This window comes from Herpailurus yagouaroundi, unplaced genomic scaffold, assembly GCF_014898765.1.
Source record: "Herpailurus yagouaroundi ecotype Mexico unplaced genomic scaffold, PumYag 295, whole genome shotgun sequence".
NCBI classification, from domain to species: domain Eukaryota; kingdom Metazoa; phylum Chordata; class Mammalia; order Carnivora; family Felidae; genus Herpailurus; species Herpailurus yagouaroundi.
Window position 1 is genome coordinate 4,134,294 of NW_024412512.1, and position 21,055 is coordinate 4,155,348.

Below are 21,055 nucleotides of genomic sequence, written 5' to 3' on the forward strand. Positions count from 1 at the left end.
GGGACTGGAGGGGTGGCCCGGGTGCCGTTCCGGGGTCAGGGTGGGGTCCTGCCTGGCGGGGAGACACAGGTTACAGCCACAGGGGGCTGGTGTCTAATCTTTGCGGCACAGGCTCGCCCCATTTTACAGATGTGGAAAGTGAGGCTCAGTGTGGGCCTCGGGGTCGGGAGGACCTGGAACACTTCCACGTTCTGGGGGGTTATTGTTGAGATTCTGATTCTCTTCAAGATGAGGCGGTGCCAAAACAGAGTTACAATGGCTGTGGTTAATATTTGACATTTTTCTATGGGAAAAAAATGTGATTTTTGTAACCCGCGTGGAAAACACAATGCAGCAGTTCTCTGCCTACTCGAACAACTACGGACCGCAGGAGGGCACCAGAATTTTTGCTGTAGTTTCACATACAATTGACAGTGTTACTTACATCAGCTGTGGCCCGAACCATGGTGCTGGGCCGCGTGCTCTCTGTGGATTGGTTTCTGATACCACCGTTGTTCTGTGTCTGAGTCCAAGCTTCGAAAAGCCTCTGATGACCTCTCTGGGTGTCTGCAGCTGATGGGTCCCCAAACGGGGCCCACGTTTTAGGTCCTGGGAAATCCAAAGTCATTTTCAGTCCCATCTGTGGGTTTGAAATGCTCTCAGTTGGCAAAGGTGTCCAAAGTCTCCATCGAAGGCCTTCCGCGACGGTGGCCTTGGTTCTTCTTGGGCATTGGGGGGTGGGGGGGGCAGAGGCACTTTGTCGCTTGGTGCCGTAGTTCCCTGGCTCCCCCAGCTTATTATGAGCAAGACCACTGGGTGATGTTTGAGCACTGAAAACCGACCACCAAAAGACCCACATCGACAAAAACACCACAACTGGCCTCTAAAAAACTACCAGGAACTTCTCTGTCTGACAATGTTGAAGCATCGTAAGGCTGCTGTATCCTGGCTCAGGCACATTGATCTGAAAACCTGGACGTGGGCCTGGGCCACCTCAAACCCCTTTGAACCTGGATCCCTCAGCAGCCTTGGCTGCTGCTGCCCTGTGAAAAGGGGCAGGGGGCCGGTAAAGCCCAGAGAGGGCAGGGAACCTGTTCCAGGTCACACAGGAATTGGGTCTTGAGCCTCCTCGGCCATGACCTTGCCCCTCTCCATCCAGGACCCTGGTCCTTGCAGGGCTGTGGCCCACCCCTCCTTCTTATAGCCAGGAATAGTGACCTTCCTCTTATAGCCAGGAAGGGTGACCCCCGACTCCCCACCTGGGTCTGGCTTTATCCCAGACCTGGGCACTGCAAGGCTGGGAGTGAGCAGAACAGAGGCTGGGCAGTGGTGCCCGCGAGAGCACTGCCCTGTCCCTCTTGGCCCGGCCACTCCGCTCCACAGGGTGTGCCTAGGGCTACGGGGCACCGGCACAGTGAGAGTTACAGCCGGGGCCCCTCCCAGTCTCCTGAGCCACCATCCCTTAGCAACAGTCCTGCTGGGCAGGACGCGTTGCCAGCGCTGGGCAAAGTGGGCAGGAGCCAGAGGAGTGGCTGTCTGGCTTCCAGAGCAGACGAAGGGCAGGTGAGCAGGTAGTGGGCCAGGGCAGGCTTGCGGCACCTGACCACAGCCTGGCCGGCAGAGTGGGAGCCCTTCCTCCAGCTCTCTCCAATCCAGCTACCCGGACAGCCCTGACCCAGCATGGATGCTGTGGACGCCACTGTGGAGAAGCTCCGGGCACAGTGTCTGTCCCGAGGGGCCTTGGGCATCCAGGGCCTGGCTAGGTGAGCTGTCCCCTGAACCTTCTCGACCCCCAGCTCCAGAGACTACCTTCTAACTCCGTCCCCCGCCCCTCAGGTTTTTCCGCCGCCTGGATCGGGACAAGAGCCGATCCCTGGACTCGGGGGAACTCCAGCGGGGCCTGGCTGAGCTGGGGCTGGTGCTGGACGCAGCTGAGGCGGAGGGTGTGTGCAGGCGCTGGGACCGTGACGGCAGTGGGACGCTGGACCTGGAGGAGTTCCTGAGGGCACTGCGGGTGAGGCCCTGGGCCCCGCGGTCTGGAGGGTGGGCTTGCCTGGGACAGTGCGGACACCGGATGTCCGAGAGCCCTGGTGGGTGGAGGGCCCCCCAGTTACTGCCTTCTCCTCCCCAGCCCCCCATGTCCCAGGCCCGGGAGGCGGTCATCGCAGCTGCGTTTGCCAAGCTGGACCGCAGTGGGGACAGCGTGGTGACCGTGGACGACCTCCGGGGGGTCTACAGTGGCCGCGCCCACCCCAAGGTGCGAAATGGGGAGTGGACCGAGGAGGAGGTCCTCCGCCGCTTCCTGGACAACTTCGACTCCTCTGAGAAGGATGGGCAGGTGGGTGCCCCCGGATACCCCTGCCCCCTCCACCCCGGTGTCTGGTCTCCACTTACAGCCCACCTGCCCCCAGGTCACTCTGGCTGAATTCCAGGACTACTACAGCGGCGTGAGCGCCTCCGTGGACACAGATGAGGAGTTTGTGGCCATGATGACCAGCGCCTGGCAGCTGTGAGCAGTACACGCTTACCCAGCCAGCACCATCGTAGTGTAGGACCCCCACCCTGGCCCCCGAGCCCTGGCCCCTCTCACCTGGGCTTCTAGCTGCACAGCGCCCAGGGCGGGGGGGGGGGGGGTGCTACAGAGGAATGTGGAAGATTGAGGCTGTGGGACCAGCCGGACCGGGTCTCAGAGGACCCAGCTTGGCCATCAGGTGGAAGGAGGACAGAGGTTCCAAGGATGGGTCACTGGCTCAGAATCCCTGTCCCTGCTGTGCTGACCTCAGGCCTCACAAAGCCACTGCAGATGCCCCCCACCCTGCTTCCTCCCGTCTCTGCTCAGTGAATCCTCCGCCCTGCCAGCAACGCCGTGGCCCCCCCCCCCCCCCCCCACCCAGGGAAGCCAGACGGCCGGGGACAAAGCAAAGCTCAGCACGGAGGCGGCCAGTCTTGGAAGGCAGCCAAGTGTGGTGACCTGCCCGGACGTGCCGTGGGGCGCAGGGGCCAGGCTGGCCCGGGAGCCGGAGGCTGTTCTTGGCCAGGCTGTCTGGCTTCCTGAGGCCCCTGGGGCATGCAGGAGGCCAGAGTTTTAGTTAAAAGTTTTAATGTAGTTCCCAAATACATTTCATATGACAATCTTACATAAATGTTCCAAAACACATGGGCATTATCTGGTTTTACTTGTCACTAGTTGGCTAAGGCTTAAAGCAGAGAAGTGTGACCGGATCTGCTGGGAGGGCCTTTGGTGTCTTCCCACGGCTCAGGCTCAGGCTGTACACGACCGACCCGAGGTGTGGGTGGTGTTGTAGCTGCACAGATGAGGCCTTCTTACCCTCTGAGGGCAGGGCTGGGCAGTTTCCTCTGAAATCCCTTGGAGCCCTGTGCACAGGACCATCTTCACAGGCCTTCCCGGGTGCATGATGCCCGGCTGGCTCTTGGCCACGCTCCAGGGTGGGGGGTGGCCATAGCGCCTGCTCCCGTGGGGGATGGCCGGTTGCCGGGAACCAGTCCCCTGCCCCCTCCTCGAAGGCCCTGCCAAGGTCCCCCTCTGCCTCTCACAGAGGACCCCAGCCCTGGATGGTCTTGGGGGCGGTGAGGTCCAGGGCTGGGCAAGGAATGGCCAGCGGCAGGAAGCAGTTCTGCGCCTGGGTGCCAGATGATGGGTGACCGACGTGATGGGGACAGGCAGGAAGGTGCATGGGGACCCTCCCAGGGTCCAGCGACCCTTTTCTAGGTAAGCTCTCTCCAGGTCTGGGGCCCAACCCCTCAACACGTCAGCACTGGGCCTGAAGCACCCCTGGGTAGGGAACAAGCGGGGGCCTGACCCCCACCCCAGCACAGAGGCCAGGAGCACAGGGAGGAGGAGGACGTGGCCCAGGATGGAGGTGTGCCCAATCGATGCACAGGAGAGTCTTAACCTAAGAAACCAAACACAAAGCTTCGGGGGAAAAAAAGATCTAAAAATATAAGCCCCAAATCAGAAGGTGGGAAACCGGAGACAAAGATGGTGGTTAACAAAGCGTCCAGCAGGCCCAGTGTTTATACTCGTGTGGACAGACCCGCCTGGGTGGGCGGCGGCGACAGAGGCCGGGGACACGAGGAGGGAGGGGTGAAGAAACAAGGTGTCCCAGTCCCAGTGAGAAGCCGTGACAAGTCTTAATGTGCCATTTCGATTCAAAGGAGGGGAGGGAAGAAATGTTCTTTTTCGTTTTGCTCATCAATATGATGAGGTCTCGTGTCCCAAACCACATTCAGGCAGTTCCCGAGTCTGCTTCTGAACGGGACATGCGGATCCGAACTGTGGCCAACCCAGCGGGGAGTGTGGTTCCCGAGCCCCACGCCTCAACACTGCCGGCGGGGCGGGGCGGGGCAGGCGGGCGGACAGACGGACAAAGCAGCAGGCTCGCGGGCAGCCGGCTCCCGGCGCTATGTGCTCCCGGCCGTCTGCCCGTCCCCTTCATCGCCAGCACCTGTTGGGAAGCAGCGGCCTCACCGTCAGGTCCCCACCCTGGATGGAGCCCCATTCCCTTCGGTCAGGCCCCCCCACAACCTCCAGGGCGGGGACCACCAGCTCACCGCCTCCGGTGGCCCCTGATGGAGCCAGGACGTCCTCGTCACTGTCGTCCTCGTTGGATGGGGCTGCCCCGGGTTCGGGGGCAGGCAGCTTGGCTTCCTGCTCCTGCTCCACGCGGCTGCGCAGGGCCAGGATGCGGTGGTGCAGGGCTGCATACAGCTGGCCCGTGTCCTTGGAACTGGCCTGGGAGAGGCGGAGGGAAGCAGTGGGCTGTAAGGCCTCTGGGTTGGGCTGGCTGCCACCACATCCCCAGGCTGTGTCCGGGGAGGACAAACTCAGGGACAGCGGACGGAAGCCCCTGCTGCCCCGGGGCCCGTCCTCCCCAGGGGCTCACACAGCTTGCGGCTGCACTGGCGCTGGTGCTCGTGCTGCGGGGCTGCTCTGGTCGTTCTTCCACCCATCTGTCCCGACCCGCTCCTTCTGGACACTGGCTGGCCTGCAGGCCACCCTACTGGCCCCCTGGACCACAGGGCGCCCCACAGAGGGCCGGCGCTTAGTGCGGCCCTGCGGTGCGCCGACTGGGTGTGCCCGGGAACCTCCCTTCTGTGGGGGTGCAGGAGGGCACGGCCCTCGTCCAGGGCGCCGTCTGGCAGCTCCTTTCCCCAAGAGGTCAGCAGCATCCCACCCTTTCCCCAGGGCTACTCACTGAGATCAGGAAAACCTTCACGCCCTGGTCCTCGGTGTCCATGGCTGTGATGCGTATGCTCTTTTCACTGGCCTTGTCAATCTGCATCTGGGCCCACAGCTTGGTGTTGAGGATCAGCCGCAAGCTGCCCTGGGTCCGCATCACTGCAACCAGCAAGGCCACTCAGCCCCGGCCCCTGACCCCCACCCCACAGCCGGCGAGGAGAGCAGACACCACCCGGAACGAAAACATCACAGGGGTGAAATCCCACAATCCCCTCGAGGTCCGCTGAGCCGTAGCCCCCCACGCGCCAGGCCAGCCCTGGACTCCCTAGCTCCCCCATGGCCACGGGTGGGCCAAGAGGCCACCATATATCCACTGCGTGGAGGGTTCCGTCGGTCCTCCCAGCAGGCACCAGGACGATGGCTCCCTTGGGGAAGGGGAGGATTAGGGGAAGGTGAGGCCCAAGAGGGACAACTGCGGGCTGGGCACGGGCGCTTTTTTAGGGGACCCCTGACCGGCCCGATTCTCAGGGCAGCCCCAGCCCCGACCCTGTGGCTTTCTGAGAAAAAAGACCGAGGCCAACTGCTGCTTAGAGCTTCCACCAGGAGGGAGACAGAGACAGAAGGTGCCACATGGTGAAGAAAAAAGAGGCTACAGACCTTCCTTCTCTGGAAGAACCACCCCATTCTACCTGCAGCAGGCCCAAGGCCACTGTCCGCCTGCCGGCTCTACCAGAGCCCACCTTCCCCGCATGTGCCCTGACCCTGCGGACATGGCGACGGCTTGTCTTCCTGTCAGCCCACCCCTCCCCACCAGACGGAGCAGCTCGGGCCAGCTCAGGGAGGCTGCAGGGTGGGGTCGTGGGCTCCTAGTGACCAGACTCCCCCAAGTCCACTCCCCGAGCCCTCTGCGCCCAATGGGCCCACCTCCGAGGCAGGTGGAACGCTTGGGACGGGCTGGGGGAAGGAAGGTCTGTGATGAGGATCAACAGCCGTACGGGGTGACTGAAGTTACTGTTTGATTTCCTTTTCCTTTTTGCACCATAAAGCAACCGGCCCTTTTACTATTAGAAAACAAGTTCGAAAGTTGCTAAGTACTCTTGTCTACTTTCACACCCACAAAGAGGAGAGTCGCGGAAGAGCTGGCTGCGAGAGCCTTGGGATCAGGCCTGGGCCTGCAGGCCACGGGGTGTGGGTGCCAGGGGCTCTCCCGTGGGGATCCGCCCTGGGATCTTGCCCTTCTGGGCGTGGGGACCACTGCACTACCCCAGGCCCCCTCCACGGCTCACCTAGTCGGGACTGTAGTGTCCCATCGTCAGTTGACGCCATGTCGTTGAGTCTGAGCAGCCCCCGGCCTCTTTCCACCCACGACTGTGAGGCCTTGTCAAAGACAAACAGCTTACACTGGATCTGGAACACAGGGCAGCCCTCTGGGTGAGCAGGGCCCCGGCGGGGGTGGACACTGGTGTGGACAAACTCCCCAGAGCCTCCAATCTACCGAGTGAACTAGCAGGCAGAGGTCAGCAAACTATGGCCTGGGGGCGGGGGAGCGGGTCACGTAGCCCTTGGCCAGTTTTTCTTTTTTTTTCCTGTTCTCCGGCGAAGATGAAGTCTACATTTTCAGAGAAACATTAAAAAAATCACTAAGGTCGGGGCACCTGGGTGGCTCAGTCGGTTAAGCGTCCGACTCTTGATTCTGTCAGCTCAGGATGTCACGGTTTGTGAGATGGGAGCCCCACGTTGGGCTCTGTGCCGACAGCGTGGAACCCGCCTGGGATTCTCTCTCTGCCCCTTCCCCTGCTCATGCTCTTTCTCTCAGTGAATAAAAATAAAGTAAAAAAAAAAAAAAAAAAAAAAAATCACTAAGGAAATAAAGATAAAAACCACAATGGGGTACCACTTCGCCCCTGCTAGGAGGGTGGCAGCAGGCACTGGGGAGGGTGTGGAGAAACCGGAAGCCTTGCACGCGGCTGGTGGGATGAAAAATGGCATGGCCGCTGCAGAAAACGGTTCTTCAAAATGTCAAAGGTGGAGCTACCGCATGGCCCAGGGTTTTAGAGAAATGACACGTATCTTCACACGTGAGCCTGTATACACGTTCATGGTAGCACGGTTCGGAACAGCTAGAAAGCAGAAACAACCTAGACGTCCACCAGGCACGGGCACGTCCCTCGGCCACGAGCAGGAGCGAGGCGCCCACACCTACCGCCCCGGGGACGGACCCTGAACACACGACGCTCAGGGAGGGAACCAGACACGAGAGGCCACACAGGGTGTGAGTCCACGTGTGTGAAACGTCCAGAACAGGCCCATCCACCGACAGGAAGGGGGCTCGTGGGGGCCGGGGCTGGGGAGGGGGTGGGAGGGCTGACTGCTAACCGATACGAAGTTTCTTTTTTGGGGGCAAAAATGTTCTATTTTGATAGTGGTGGCAGTTGCACAACTATGTGAATATACTAAAACCACTGAGTTGTATGCTTCAGAAGGGTGAATTTCATAGTATATGTGTTCTATCTCAACAAAGCTGCTATAGATGTATAAAAACGGAATATACCACAGAGACCATGCCTGGCCCTCCACATGAAGTGTGCAGATCTTTATCAAGTTGCTCTCTTTATACGGGTAGAACTTCAAAACAATGCCGAGCGGGCAGAAACAGCAGTAGTTCTAAAAGCCCTACACCGGCGCCCGGGTGGCTCAGTCGGTTAAGCGCCCGACTTCAGCTCAGGTCATGACCTTGCAGTTCGTGAGTTCGAGCCCCGCGTCGGGCTCTGTGTTGCCAGCTGAGAGCCTGGAGCCTGCTTCAGAGTCTGTGTCTCCCTGTCTCTCTTTGCCTCTCCGCTGCTCGCACCCTCTCTCAAAAATAATTAAAAAATAAAAAAAAAAAACACCATTAAAAAAAATTCTAAAACCCCACATTAAAAACTCTGTTGCCCTACAGACGCAGTTCATAGACACACGCACATATGTGTGTGCAAGAACGAAAGGCATGAGGCCCACCAAAGTGGCCATGTTGCCTCGGGACGCAGAGGAAGACGGGCACAGGGGAGAGGTGGGGACAGAGGCTGGGTTGCATCTGTGGTCTCCGTTCCCTAGTAAGACAACATGGGGCGCCAGTGTGACAAAATGTTCCCAGCTGTTCATTCCGGGTGTTTGTTACAACAGTCTCTGTAACGCCCCGAATCATTGAGAATGTCTCAAAACCGATCCTTCTACTCAAAACCAAAGCAAGACTACAAGTCCCTTAGCACTCGCTAAGCTCTCGGAAGCTCTGCCAACAAGGTCCTAAAGGGTAGGGAACCGGTCCCTCTGTCCAGCCTGTCAGATGCACCGAGAAGCGGGGGGCTACTGACAGCCCCTCACGCCACCACCTAAGGGCCAGGAGGCCCAGAGGAGCCAGACACCCCCCACCAGGCCCGCCGCACCTGTAACACGTTGCTCTCCGCTTCCTCCCCGGTGATGACTTCCACTTTTTCCAGCAAACACTTCCGGGCTGTTGCCTTGGTGTAGGCGGCTGCCGACTCGGCCAGGGACTCTGAAATGTTATTGGCTAAACGACATTGACTATTTATTTGCTCGGGGGGGGCGGGGGGGGGGCGGGAGTGGGGGGGTGCGTGCGTGCGCACCTCACAGGAGACAAGACAAAACAAAAGGTCTCGGCTCCGGACCCGGGGCGGACCTCTGAGGCAGGGCGGTCTGGCCCCGGGAGCCTGCAGGGCGACCACCTAGGAGCCAGGTGCCAGCACAGCTGCAGACCCCCGGCTGCCGGTTCCCCAGCACGGGGCGGGACGGCGAGGCTCTTCCCACACAGCACTGGAGACTCCCCCTGCCCCCCACCCCAGGGCAAGCAGAAAGAAGGGGACAACCACCTCTACGACCCTCTCCCCCAGAGGCACCACGCACGGCCGTAACCTTGCGGTTTCGGGACGACCGTGTCCCCTCTCCGCGCGCCGAAAACCAGCACCACGCCGTGCTTTAGACTCTGTCCCGGCGGTCAGGTCACGGGAGGCTACCGCCGCTGCAGCGAGCTGGGGCCCCCGTCCCTCCCGGGCAGGGGCTTGGACGGACGGCGCCCTGCCCCTCGGTACCCTTCCCACGAGGCCGCAGGGCTGCAGCCTACCTTTCTCGGGGGTGGCCTCCTGGGACGAGGACTCGGACCCGGATTCAGCAGCTGCGTTTTCTCTGTTGGCGTCTGAACCGACTTCATTTAACTTGGGGGGGCTCTGCAAGGCACACGAAAGCATACGGGTCGGGGCGCGTGTCTGGGTGCTCCCGGGGGCCAGCCGCTGTGGATCAGGAAGCCTCTCTGCCGGGATGGCGGCTCTCGGCACTTTTCCTGCCAGGCAGAGGGCTTTGCTCTGCAGACGGCTTCTCCTTCACAGTTCTGGGGATCCACCCAGACCCGGCAGATGAGACTAGACAACCCCCTCCCCAGGGGGTGGGTTCCAACCTGGGGCCCCATCTCCACACAACGATCCTTGAGCATCACTGGGTAAAACCTGGCAGAAAGTACCCTCACGATACAGGCAGCTTGCCCTGTCCCCTTGTATGCCGTAGGCGAACCGTGCACTCTGGTCCCCAAGTGAGGCCTCCCCTGATGTGTCAGGGAGGTGTGTACCACCAGGTGACAGTCACCTTGGCTCGAGCTGCTCATCTGTGTAGGAGGCAGCTCTTGGCTTGGACTATTTCACTCTAACAGAAAAAGGATAGTAGTGATGCTCGAGAAAAGCAGCAGGAGGCTCCTTAACGTAACGGGGACACAGGCAAAGGCGGAAGTGACGAGGTGGGACAAGACGGCTCCCTAAACATGCTCACGATGGATGCGGTGGGGAAGGAAAGAAAAGGGAACAAAAATCAGGAAGCAGGTAAACTATTCTGGAACCCCATCTCAAGCCGGCCAGGCTTTCTGGGACGGGGAGGCAGCCTGAAGGCACCCAAGAGCCTCGGCCCTGCTGCGTGCAGGACACACGTGGGACACCGCAGGGGCCCAAGGCCACCTCACCAGACCCCCTCCTCCATGCTGCAGCCTCGTGGTCTGGGAGGGGAGCTGAACTCCCTCGGCTCCAGAGGTGGCTCCAAAAGCACGTGGCTAAGGACTCTGGTCCGATGGTGGTCACCGTAGCCGGCCTCGGCCAGGAAGAAGCATGGCCCCTGACTTGAGGGGAAGCCTGTCTTAGGACAAGGCTGAGCTGGCTGGCAGGGAGCAAAGGCAGGAAGCTCCAAGACAGGGTCCTGAGGAGCCTGGTGGCGCATCGCCCCCGCCCCCCCAAGCCTGAGCTGGGCCTTTCTCCTGCGACCGAACACATCCTCATTTCACAGGAAGACGAGGTGGCAGCCGCGCTCACACGTCCCTCGCCTGGTGCCCCAGGAGGAACGGTCCCCACAGGGCCACTCACCAGCACGCGCTCGCTCATGTTCTGGCCAAACACGAATTTGTTGCTGGCGGTGTCGGCACTGTTGGTCGAGTTGTCTAAACTGAAGAGAAGACAAGCCGTGGGTGTGGGGCAGCCAATGGGAGCGGGGCAGGCAGGTGGGCACTGGCGCGGGCTGCACACGCACGGGCACGGCAGGAATGGGTGAGAAAGCCTGGTGTAGGCCCCGTTCAGCCTTCCCTGTGGGGGACGGGCCCAGCACGTAGGGCTCACAAGCTTCCAGGCTGGGCTGTACCAGACGGTAAACACACCCCCGCAGCTCCGCTCCCATTTCCAAGTATCCACTTCGTGTGGGCACCTTCGCCCCACGGCCACCTTCCCTGACCCCTGGAGGTGGGCGTCACCCTCGGGGTGCATGAGGACACCGCCTCCGAGAGGCTGACCACAGAGGTCAGACCAGGAGCCACCCACTTCCCGGAAGGAACTCGCCCGTCCCTGGCAGCAGCTGCCCCCATGAGTCACTGCAGCTCTGTGAGCCCCGTCCCCTGGCCTGCACAGAGGAGGCGACACCTCCCACCCTTGGGCTGCTGGCAGGTGACACGGGATGACCTCGGAGCTACCCTCACCATCACATTTCATCCAGTTTATGATGTCCCAGTTGTAAGTGCGTCCCAATTTGGGAAATGCTGCACTGCCCAAAAAATGGGTCTTTAAAAAAATATCTGATGCTGGGGCGCCTGTGTGGCTCAGTCCGTTAAGCACCTGACTTCGGCTCAGGTCACGAACCCGTGGTTCGTGAGCTTGACCCCCCGCATCGGGCTCTGTGCTGATGGCTCGGAGCCTGGAGCCTGCCTCGGATTCATGTCTCCCTCCTTCTCTCTGTCCCTCCCCACCCTCCCACTCTGTCCCTCTCTCTCGCTCTCAAAAATAAAGATTAAAAAATTTAAGAAACCATACGTGATGCACTTTGTTCCTTCCTATCTCCCACTCTGTCCCCCCTCTCTCAAAAATAAATAAAGATTAAAAAAAAAATTTTTAAAAAACATCTGATGCACTTTGTTAATCAGGGTCCAGGCAGCCAAGTGCGACGTCACCACCATTCATGCCAGGCCTCTCCAACATCCGAGCCCGTGTTCTATTTGCTCTGCTGGCCTGTCTCCCAGGCAGGGACATGCTTTCCTTCGGAAACACCCGTGGGGCCCCCAGGCCATCAGTGAGCACTGCTACCAGCAGTGTTCACCAGTGGCGAGCTCGGATCCAGTGGAAGGGTCCCCACAGGCTGGAACCTGGTGGGTAACAGGCAAAGCAGACACTGGCCTACTGGGTTCTGCTCTGGGCATGAGATCCGGGTGATAGAGATCCCTCTGAGGGCCAAGCAAAACTTGGATCCTGCCTTGTGTATCTGTCGAAGCACAGCACCCTGGCCCCTGCAGAGCCGTGCCCAGAGCGGGAATAAAGGGAGAAGCTGGGGATGTGTGTCTAGGATTCTGGTAAAATCCGCCCCACCCCGCTCCTTCCTGCCCCCGGTGCTGTCTCCTGTCTGGGTCCCCAGTTACGGGCGATGGAGGACCCCAGGCCCCTCTTGCAGCTGGGCACAGGCCCAAGACACACACCTGGAGCTGATATACTGAAGGAAATAGTTGGTCGCAGTCGGCGTTTCTGAACTGGGATGTCCGGCATTCTCCATGTCAGCCACTTCAGTGTTCTCGTGTATTAACTGGGAAACAGAGAGGCACAGTTACAAGTCGGAGACCTGCCTGCTCTGGCCTCTACAGCTCAGCCTGTCTGCACAACCCTTAGGCCACATGGTACATTTCCAGGACACAAATCCTATGGTGCACAGGTGTGAGGGCGTGTGTGTGTGTGTGTGTGTGTGTGTGTGTGTGTGTGTGAACATACCAGGAGTGGGGCTGTAATCAATGTCTCCATTTCTGCTTTTAACGGTGAAGATATAAAACACAGTCCATAAGGCATGAGAGAGCTTTTTCTTTTTTGTTAAAAAACCAAACCCTCAAGCTGGCATCTTGTTGGCATTTTCAACAATGCTTCTGTAACGCGACCACAGTAGACTTACAAATCTGATACCTTCAGGGGTGTATTATAAATGTAATAAAACCATCGTTTCTTGAGGGCTCCTCTAATCTAAGTGCTGTGCCAGCTGTGTTAAACAGCTCATTGAATGGGACCCTCCTGGGACCCCTGAGAGATGGGCATTCTCAGCCTCATGCTATGACCGGGAAAGCAGAGACTCAGGGGTGTCCAGAAGTCACCCCACTGAGAAGCTGGCATTTTATTTTATTTTATTTTATTTTTTATTTAAAAAAAATTTTTTTTTCAACGTTTATTTATTTTTTTGGGACAGAGACAGAGCATGAACGGGGGAGGGGCAGAGAGAGAGGGAGACACAGAATCGGAAACAGGCTCCAGGCTCTGGGCCATCAGCCCAGAGCCCGACCGACGCGGGGCTCGAACTCACAGACCGCGAGATCGTGACCTGGCTGAAGTCGGACGCTTAACCGACTGCGCCACCCAGGCGCCCCAGAGAAGCTGGCATTTTAACTGAGACCACGGATCGCAGGAGCCCTGGGCCTCCAGAAGAGAAAGCCCCGCCCCAATTTCAAGCAGCCGTCCCCCTAAACCCTAGGAACAGACTCAACCTGACAGCCCAGGCCAGACCACTGCCCCCAGTACAGGGGATCTCCAGGCCCTTCCTTCTCCTGCTTCCTTCTCCCTGGAGTGAGCAGCCTCCAGGGACTCATTATTTTGGATAAAGCCATGCAACAGCAACACTACTCTTCACCTCTGGGCATCTGGGTTTCTCCTGGGCAGTGAGCACCAAAGCAGAAAGCGGGCGGCAGAACCCAAAGTTCTCTATGCACCCGAGAGACTTGGGTTTCCTTATTTCAGGGCTTCTCCCTGTCACCATCCTCGACGTCGGGGCGGGACCCCTCTGTGGGGAAGCCGCCCTGGACCCTGTGGGGGGCTGGGCAGCATCCCTCGCCTCCACCCACTGGATGGCAGTAATACCTATGCCTTAGTCGTGACAACCACAAACGTCCCCAGACATAGCCACTGATGTGGTCTCTCAGGCTTCTAAAGGAGCTCCTGCCGATGAGCTGCTGGAAATGGCCCAGAAGGACACTCTGTCCCTGTGGCTGGACAGGCACTGCCGCCCAGTCTGGTCTCCCAGAGCGTCAGCACACGGGGTCCAGAGCCCAGTCCCCTGCCACTGCCAGATGCTCTCCCCCCGACTCAAAATCCCCTAGACCAACAGGCCCTGGGGCAGCCAGGAGGAGACAGATGCCGTTGCCTCCTATGGGAGAGAAAACAGTTACCTTTCCGTCTGCCCTCCTTTAAAAAAATAAGGTAATGCTTCTCAGTTAGGGGTGACTTAATCCCACAGGGAACACTTGACACTACTGGGGGACACTTCTGGTTGCCATACTGGGGGGAGGGGTATATGCCTGGCGCCTAGAGGGCAGGGACCAGGGATGCCGCTCAACGCCCCAGGATCGGCCTCCAGCAACTCAGAACGACGCGAAGCGGTCTAAGTGCTGCTTTGTGCCCTCGAGGCAGGCGACAGCAGCCTCTCTGGCGATGTGGAAAGGACCGATCACGCGGCCTCCTTTGCCTCCAAAGCATCGGTTCTCAGGGACGGGCAGGCTCGGCTGCCTCCCCGTCCGCTGCTCCCGGGAGAACAAGGGGCCCGCCGCGGAGGGTGCGGTATGGAAGGCGTGTAAAGCAGGAAGCTGCTGGACACGCCGAGAGCCACAGGAGTAGCCCGCGACGCACTGTGTGCACCTCCTCGCACCACCTCTTCTGACGGGAAAGAGGAGCCAGGCGGACCGACCCGAGCACAAGCACTCACACACCTTGACTCTGTCCCTCAGGTTCTGTCCGAACACAAACGCCTGCTGCACAGCCCGCTCTGCTTTCTCACAGTCCTCCCCGGTACCGCTAGGCTCATTCTTCTGGGGGTCTTTGTCCTAGAGGCACAAACAAGACAACCGAGAAGAGGCGACAGGTTAGCCCCGATGAGCAAAACGGGCCCTCTCACGCCTCACGTGCTTGCTGTCTTCTCTGGCGGGGTCCCTGGGCGTCCGGGCCGCCTCAGCGTCCCCTGGGCTCGCAGCAGACTTGCAGGAGACTTACTGGGCTGCTGCCCCGGCCCCCGCGTTTCCAAGTGGCGGCAGGTGGCAGCGACGGTTCCTAACGTTAACCCTGCAAAGTGCGGCTGGAAGGCGGGAGGCCGAGGGACGTTCTAACACTGAATCGCAGATGACGCTTTTCACCGCTTGGGCTCCAACATCCACCCGGACGGGGCGTGGGGGAGGCGGCGGGTGTAGAGGCCCGGGCGGCAGCTCTGCCGCGGACACGGGCGCGCACGCGCGGGGCGGCTCAGCGTGTGGCGGGGCCGGGCGCTGCTGCAGCCGGACCGCGAGGCCGCCCCCCACTGGCCGCAGGTGCAAGCTCTTCGTCCCGGACCCTCATCGAGCAGCTGCTGCGCGACGCTACTGGGCACACACGCCCTCGGCCCGCCCGATCCCAGAACCCTGGGCTCCGTTGCAAAAAAGAAAGAAAGGTGTCTGAGCTGCCTCCCCAGGCACATTTCTCCAGTTAGCACGGGGCCGTGTATCGAATCCCTAGGTTGCTCAGCTGTGGAAGCAGGGAGGGGAGACATCTCTTCATGTACAACGGCACGAGGCTCCATCAGCGACGGGCCGTTCCTCTGGCCCCAGGGGCTCCTCAGAGGCCCGCCCGCCACCCGCGGCTGGGCGGCTCTCAGCCTGGGCAGGCGGGACTCTGGAACTGCGCGCGGACCATCATCGGCATTCCGGCAACTACTGGCATCGGTGGCTGCTGTGTGCACACGCTGCCGAGCTAATCCAGAAGCCTCCACGCGGGCCAGCCCTGGCTCTGCTCGGGGCAGGGAACTGCCCACACGCTCGGCGAAGCTCCCCGCCCAGCACGGACGCACCTCAGGCGCTCGCGCCTCATCAGACGGACTTCTCCGCGCGGGGGTGTCGGGCGATGTGGCCGTCGTGGCCCCCGTGCAGTCTGCCTGGATGCTGAGCCCGTTGGTGCCGCTGCTGGGGACTGTGGGAGAGAAGGACAGCGTGGGGTCACGGGAGTGCGGTACGGCTTCTTGCGCCCCTGTCACCATCTAGACCAAAAGGGTCACTTCTCCTTTGTAAAGAACAGGATCTGGCGTCACCACTGAAAATCACAAATGCTTACAGAAAAACAAACCCAGAACTAAAACCTCACGGGAATGAGAATATCTTACGGCTTATTCCACAAAGAACTGTATGAATTTTCAGCATACTTAGAAACAACGCTGCTAGTTATGGGAAAAAAAACAAAAAAACAAAAAAAAAATACATGTTGAAGGAACAATTAGGAGTTTTATAAAATAAGTTTTACTTGAAACATCTTTGTTGGGGCGCCTGGGTGGCTCAGCTGGTTAAGCATCCGACTTCGCCTCAGGTCATCATCTCACAGTTCGTGAGTTCGAGCCCCGCGTCGGGCTCTGTGATGACAGCTCAGAGCCTGGAGCCTGTTTTGGATTCTGTGTCTCCCTCTCTGACCCTCCCCCGTTCACGCTCTCTGTCTCAAAAATAAATAAACGTTAAAAAAGAAAAATTAAAACGAAACATCTTTGTTCCCTGCATCTTTGCCCTTGAAATAGTTGAGATCATGTGACACGCAGAGCTTTAAATCTGGCTGATTCTTCAGCATCATGTAAAAAAGCCTTCCCACTGAAACTCTTCAGAAATATTAACTATTTCCCTCACGGGGGGATGTTGGATTGCTTCTGATGAGGAATTTTTGAATTACAGGGAAAGACCAAGAGGAAGACAAGAAAAGCTCATTAGTATTACTAAATTAAGGGTTAACTGCAAACCACCACCGTGTGGAGATGGTGGGAACGCGGCTGACGAGTTAGGTCTTCCGGCTGGCACGTGACCAAAATGACACGAGTTTCTCAAACACACGGGGCTGAGTTCTGCCTGCAAACATGCTGGGCTGAATCTCAGACACCTGGGAGCGGGCCAGCTTGTAGAAGCCAGTGCGTGCACAAAGCACATCTTAACCGGTTGTCACCGCGGCCCAGTGCTGCACGGAGACGGCATCTCTCTCTGTCTTCCCTGAGCTCACCGAGGATTTAAGGGATCGTTTCCCCAGCACTCTCCCTGTTCCGGAGCGCATTCAACACATATGGCTGAAGTCCCCTCGCTGGAGACACAGCTGCCCCCGGCGCATCTCAGGAACGCTCTACACCCCGCCGTGCGAGCCCGTGTGCCAGGCCGTTTCTTACCGGTCTGCGACAGCGCCTTCGGCTGCGGGGCCTGCAACACTGCCGGGCGAAGCACACTCCGCTGTTGCTCCTTGGGTTTCTGGCTCGGCAGACCTGAGAACAGAGGATGGCTTGCCCGGGGCCCTCGGTCTTCGTGGGCAGAAACGCACACCCCTGCAACGGCTCTCAGGGGGCTTTACAGAAACTAAGCCGGTGAGTACAGTAATGTTACGGGGGAAGCACAGGACAGCTGTCCTCAAGTGCTGGGCTAAAGGGCCAAGCAGAGATGGTGAAGTAGAGCGGAGAGCTGCAGACAGGCCCCCAGGGTTGAGGACTCTGCTCAGGCTCACATAAAAGTACCCTCGCACCTGCTTTTCAAAATGCCACACTGAGAAAACCCTTCTGCCAAACACAAATTGGGCAGGAGCCACAAGAGAATGCTTCCAATTCCGCACCACTGCCAGGCCCTGTTCCCCAGCAGCAGGCCACTGGCTCGCGGCCACTCCGCTGATTGGGGTGACTCTGTGGCACTCTGGGGCTGGGACGCTCTGGAGACACAGCCTGAACCGACAGAGCAAACGCGGGCCGCAGAGCCTCAACGTCCCACACCGAGCCAAGTCCACTCCCTCACCACCCACCCCGCTCAGGGTGGCAGAGGGCTGCCAGGGGGGAGAATCTCTCCTGATCTGATGGGCTCTTTAGAGTGACTTGTCAATGCTCATGCACCAGGGAACTGAGGAGACCCGGAGCGCGGGCTGAGCCTGGAGCACACCAGCTGGGCTGCCTCAGGCAGCCACGCAAACAGAGGCTGCACAGAGGTGGGAAGGGTGTGAGAAAGGCCCTCTACTGTCCTCCAAGGCGGGCACCTACCTGCGCTGGGTGCCTGGCCGTGGATCAGCGTTGGTGGCTTCAACCGGAACCCACTGCTCTTTTCCTCTACAAGCACAAGACAAAAGGTAAAAAGCAGGACTGCTTAGGGGTTGGGGATGGCAGCGAAGCTGAGACGGTCAAGGGCAGGGGGGGGAAGACCGTGGTCTGGGCTTCAGTGGCCATGAGCCTGGAGGACCCGGGAAATGTTTCCAAACTAAAACAGAAACGCAGAAGCCCGGTCCAACCACCAAGGTCATAAGGCAGCAGCTTGGCCAAGGAGGAGGCAGGGGGTCGCAGGAGTGCTGACTCCAGGTCGCGTGCTGCCAATGAAAGACCGGGGGCTGCTGAAGGTGCGAGACAAAAGTGACAGTGCGTGCACAGCTGGTCCATGCCTGGGCCACCTCACCCGGCAGCTTGCCAGGAGCTGTGCTGGGCTCACAGGCCCTGGAGAATGTCAGGGAGTCACCCAATCAGGGTCTCTAGGACCGGTCTCCCTTTCTTCGACCCGTCTCTCTGTCTTGTCAGAGAATGCCTGTGTAATCAGGAGAAGCCTCTGCACCACCAGCAGATGTCTGGGAAATGAGACACGTTTTCTGTGGTGAAAGATCAAAGGTGGCAGACAGCAGGCTCGCTCTCTTTCCAGATGTGTCTGGAGAACTTCACCTCGTCGCTTCCTGAGAACACTGGAAGGCCCAAGAGAAGGAAGGGGAAGGAAGCAGGGCGACGGCTCAAAGCCTGGTTTCAGCTGGGCCACTGGTCCATACAAATCCCTTAATCTGTGCGTGCTGTGGACTTGGCCTATCTCCTAAGGGGTGGGGAGGGGGGACGGTCTGATGTGCTTGACAGGAAGGATCAGCATGAAGGTCTGTCCCTGGGGCAGCACAGGGATGACGGCATTTGGGGCTACCGGAGGCAGCCTTGCTTTTGTGCTAAGGTCCAACTCATCAGAAGAAACCCTTGTCAAGTTGCAGGGAACGAGATCAGTACACAAAAATCAGTTGCGTGAATCTATGCGCTAGCAACAAATAATCCAAAAACAGAGTTGAGGAAACAATTCCATTTACAATAGCACCAAAGAGAATAACACGTGGGAATAAATTTAACAAATGAAAACTACAAAACATCACTGGAAGAGAGTAAAGACAAACAAATGGAAAGAGGTCTTAGAAGGTCACATAGTGTGTGATTCTATTTATATGAATCGTCCAGAACAGGCAAATCCATGGAGACAGAAAGTGGATTCTTGGTTGCCAGGGGCTGGGGGAGGGGGTGATGAGTGACTGCTGATGGGGTCGGGGTTTCTTTTCGGGGTGATGGAATGACCTAAAATTAATTTAATTATGGCGATGGCTGCTTAACTCTGTGGATACACTAAAAACCAACCAACTCTACACTAGAACACCAAAAATGCCTTACCAGAGCAAACTTTTAGGCATAAAACAAAGTCAAATCAGAATTCTGAACGGCGCAGGAAAGCCTTCTTTCTGCTGTCTGCACGTGGGTGAGCCAAACTGCTCTCCTTGGGCAAAAACAGGATTAAAAAACTCTCGCTGCTAGCTGGTATGAAGGAGTTGAGTCCGCCAGGCTTCCAAGAGCCTGTGTTAGTGGAGCTGGGGTCACTCCCGTGAGAGAGAGGTCATAAAAACCACCCTCCCGAGATTCAGACACCCCAGATGCGGGGGAAGACAAGCTGCCAGATGTTTCTTTTTAGAAGGGAAATACTCAAACACATTCCCAAAGCTCAGTATCATTCATAAGACGACTGGCAATTTACAAACATTAAGGAAAAACTAAGACGAAGTCCACAATTGAGGTAATTCTTAAAAGCCCTTATAGCTGGCTTTGCAACGCTTCCACTGTGGCCCCGGATCAATCTCTACCTCTCTGCTCTGTGTAGAGCAACGGTGGCAGCATGCAACCCTTGCCGCTGGCTGAGGACGACCAGCGGGGGCACAGGTGCGGACGATCACCGTCACCTAGCATCGTGGCACCGGGCCTCGCACCCGGCCCACCTAGCAGACTCACAAGAAATCACACTGAATGCTGCAGCGGGCGGACGACACACAGGCAAAGCAAGCCACGCCTGTAATGGCAACCAAGGACTGGGGACAGAAGGAACCCAAGGCAGCAGGGAGGTGTGCTCACAGGGAGGGGCTCACGGGCCCCGTCTCCACCAAAACAGACGTGCTCTCTGTTCGGGGCTTCAAGAAACTCCCTTTTCCTGCGACATGGTCAGGGCACAATGAAGAGGTGTGGCCTGTCTGAGGAGCCAGAGCCCTGGCACACGTGGCAGGGTCACTGGCGTCCAAGAGCGACCGCACCGGGGGCACACTCGTGCCCCTCTGTGAGCTCACTGGGCGGATAGGTTGCTCCCCTCCTCCAATCACGTTTAAAGCAAGCAGGCCTCTTTGCGGGTGCTTTCCGCCCTGCCTCGGGAAGACCCCAAGTGACAGGGGAGGGAAGCAACACTCACCCCTGAGGGAACTTGAACTTGGTGTGTGCCAGAGGAACAGGCAGCCTGGTGGGGGCCGGGCAGGGGCAGGTGGGAGGGTGCTTGGCACGTGCAGGGTATAAGAACGTGCACTGCAGGTGAAGGCAGCAGGTCTCTTACTGTCAGAAAGAGGGAGGCGCATCTGGCTGGCTCAGTCAGGCTGAGCGTCTGATGTTGGTTTCGGCTCAGGTGATGACGATCTCACGGTCTGTGGATTTGAACCCCACATCGGGCTCCACATGGTCAGTGTGGAGCCTGCTTGGGATTCTCTCTCTCCCTCTGTCTCTGACCCTCCCCAGCTCATGCTTCTCTCTCAAAATAAATACATAAACTTAGAGGAAAAAAAAGAAAGAAAGAAAGAGGGAGAAATTCAAAGCAAGGAAGTTCAGATGAACCCTGTTGGTGCTGGACTGGAAGTACACGTGAGCCTGGGGCTACCCACACACGCGGACAGATACAAAGAAACGTGTGTACGGGTACACACGTGTGTGCATGCAAGTACAGGTACGTGTCCCCGTCTCTGGGCACCGAGGAGGCCCAGGCGCAGTGGCAGTCCAGGGGCGGTGAGCTTGCTGAGACCCAGATTTTGGTTTCTGGAGACCACGCTCCCTCCACTAAGGGCCCCTCTGAGAAAAACAGACATGATGACGGGCCTGGAGCCTCTCTCGTTAGGACAGAAAGAAAGCACTTAAAAGAGTAACGTGTCGTGGCAAAATGACACAGGAACCCGTGTGATGCGACTCCCGCTGGCCAAATCTGGGATGGTTAAATTCTGCACTAAGAATGACAGGCTGTAACTGGCTGCCTAAAACAGGAATCCACGCGCCCACCTTGAGGTACAGGATCAC

At 58.5% G+C, this 21,055-nt stretch overlaps 2 protein-coding genes across 8 annotated transcripts in view; one reads left to right on the forward strand and one right to left on the reverse strand.

The window, feature by feature from the left end:
• The first annotated feature begins 1,069 nt into the window (after window positions 1–1,069).
• Window positions 1,070–3,136, forward strand: CAPS (calcyphosine). The gene is made up of 4 exons (XM_040461638.1): window positions 1,070–1,742; window positions 1,816–1,993; window positions 2,111–2,317; window positions 2,391–3,136. Exons 1-4 carry the CDS (start codon window positions 1,660–1,662, stop codon window positions 2,490–2,492), a joined length of 570 nt encoding a protein of 189 aa, XP_040317572.1. The 5' UTR covers window positions 1,070–1,659; the 3' UTR covers window positions 2,493–3,136.
• Window positions 3,137–3,980: 844 nt separating this feature from the next.
• The window catches only part of RANBP3 (RAN binding protein 3), a 54,614-nt gene continuing 37,539 nt past the window's right edge, over window positions 3,981–21,055 (reverse strand). For 4 of the 7 annotated variants that reach the window (XM_040461632.1, XM_040461630.1, XM_040461634.1 and 1 more), the window contains 12 exons: window positions 17,717–17,782; window positions 16,868–16,960; window positions 15,527–15,645; window positions 14,421–14,534; window positions 12,162–12,265; window positions 10,573–10,651; window positions 9,297–9,399; window positions 8,602–8,726; window positions 6,466–6,586; window positions 5,196–5,338; window positions 4,552–4,732; window positions 3,981–4,445 (listed from right to left, as the gene is read on the reverse strand). In XM_040461632.1, coding sequence (XP_040317566.1) covers window positions 4,402–4,445; window positions 4,552–4,732; window positions 5,196–5,338; window positions 6,466–6,586; window positions 8,602–8,726; window positions 9,297–9,399; window positions 10,573–10,651; window positions 12,162–12,265; window positions 14,421–14,534; window positions 15,527–15,645; window positions 16,868–16,960; window positions 17,717–17,782 — 1,292 coding nt within the window. In that variant the 3' untranslated portion in view covers window positions 3,981–4,401. The remainder of the gene's footprint in view (window positions 4,446–4,551; window positions 4,733–5,195; window positions 5,339–6,465; window positions 6,587–8,601; window positions 8,727–9,296; window positions 9,400–10,572; window positions 10,652–12,161; window positions 12,266–14,420; window positions 14,535–15,526; window positions 15,646–16,867; window positions 16,961–17,716; window positions 17,783–21,055) is intronic. The other 3 variants (XM_040461636.1, XM_040461633.1, XM_040461631.1) reach the window with 1 other exon arrangement.

Excerpts from the sequence above, each read along its gene's own strand:
- CAPS (XM_040461638.1), top strand. The coding sequence starts at position 1,660 with ATGGATGCTGTGGACGCCACTGTGGAGAAGCTCCGGGCACAGTGTCTG. Across the intron at positions 1,994-2,110 it reads AGTTCCTGAGGGCACTGCGG|CCCCCCATGTCCCAGGCCCG; the intron begins GTGAGGCCCTGG and ends TCTCCTCCCCAG. Across the intron at positions 2,318-2,390 it reads CCTCTGAGAAGGATGGGCAG|GTCACTCTGGCTGAATTCCA; the intron begins GTGGGTGCCCCC and ends ACCTGCCCCCAG.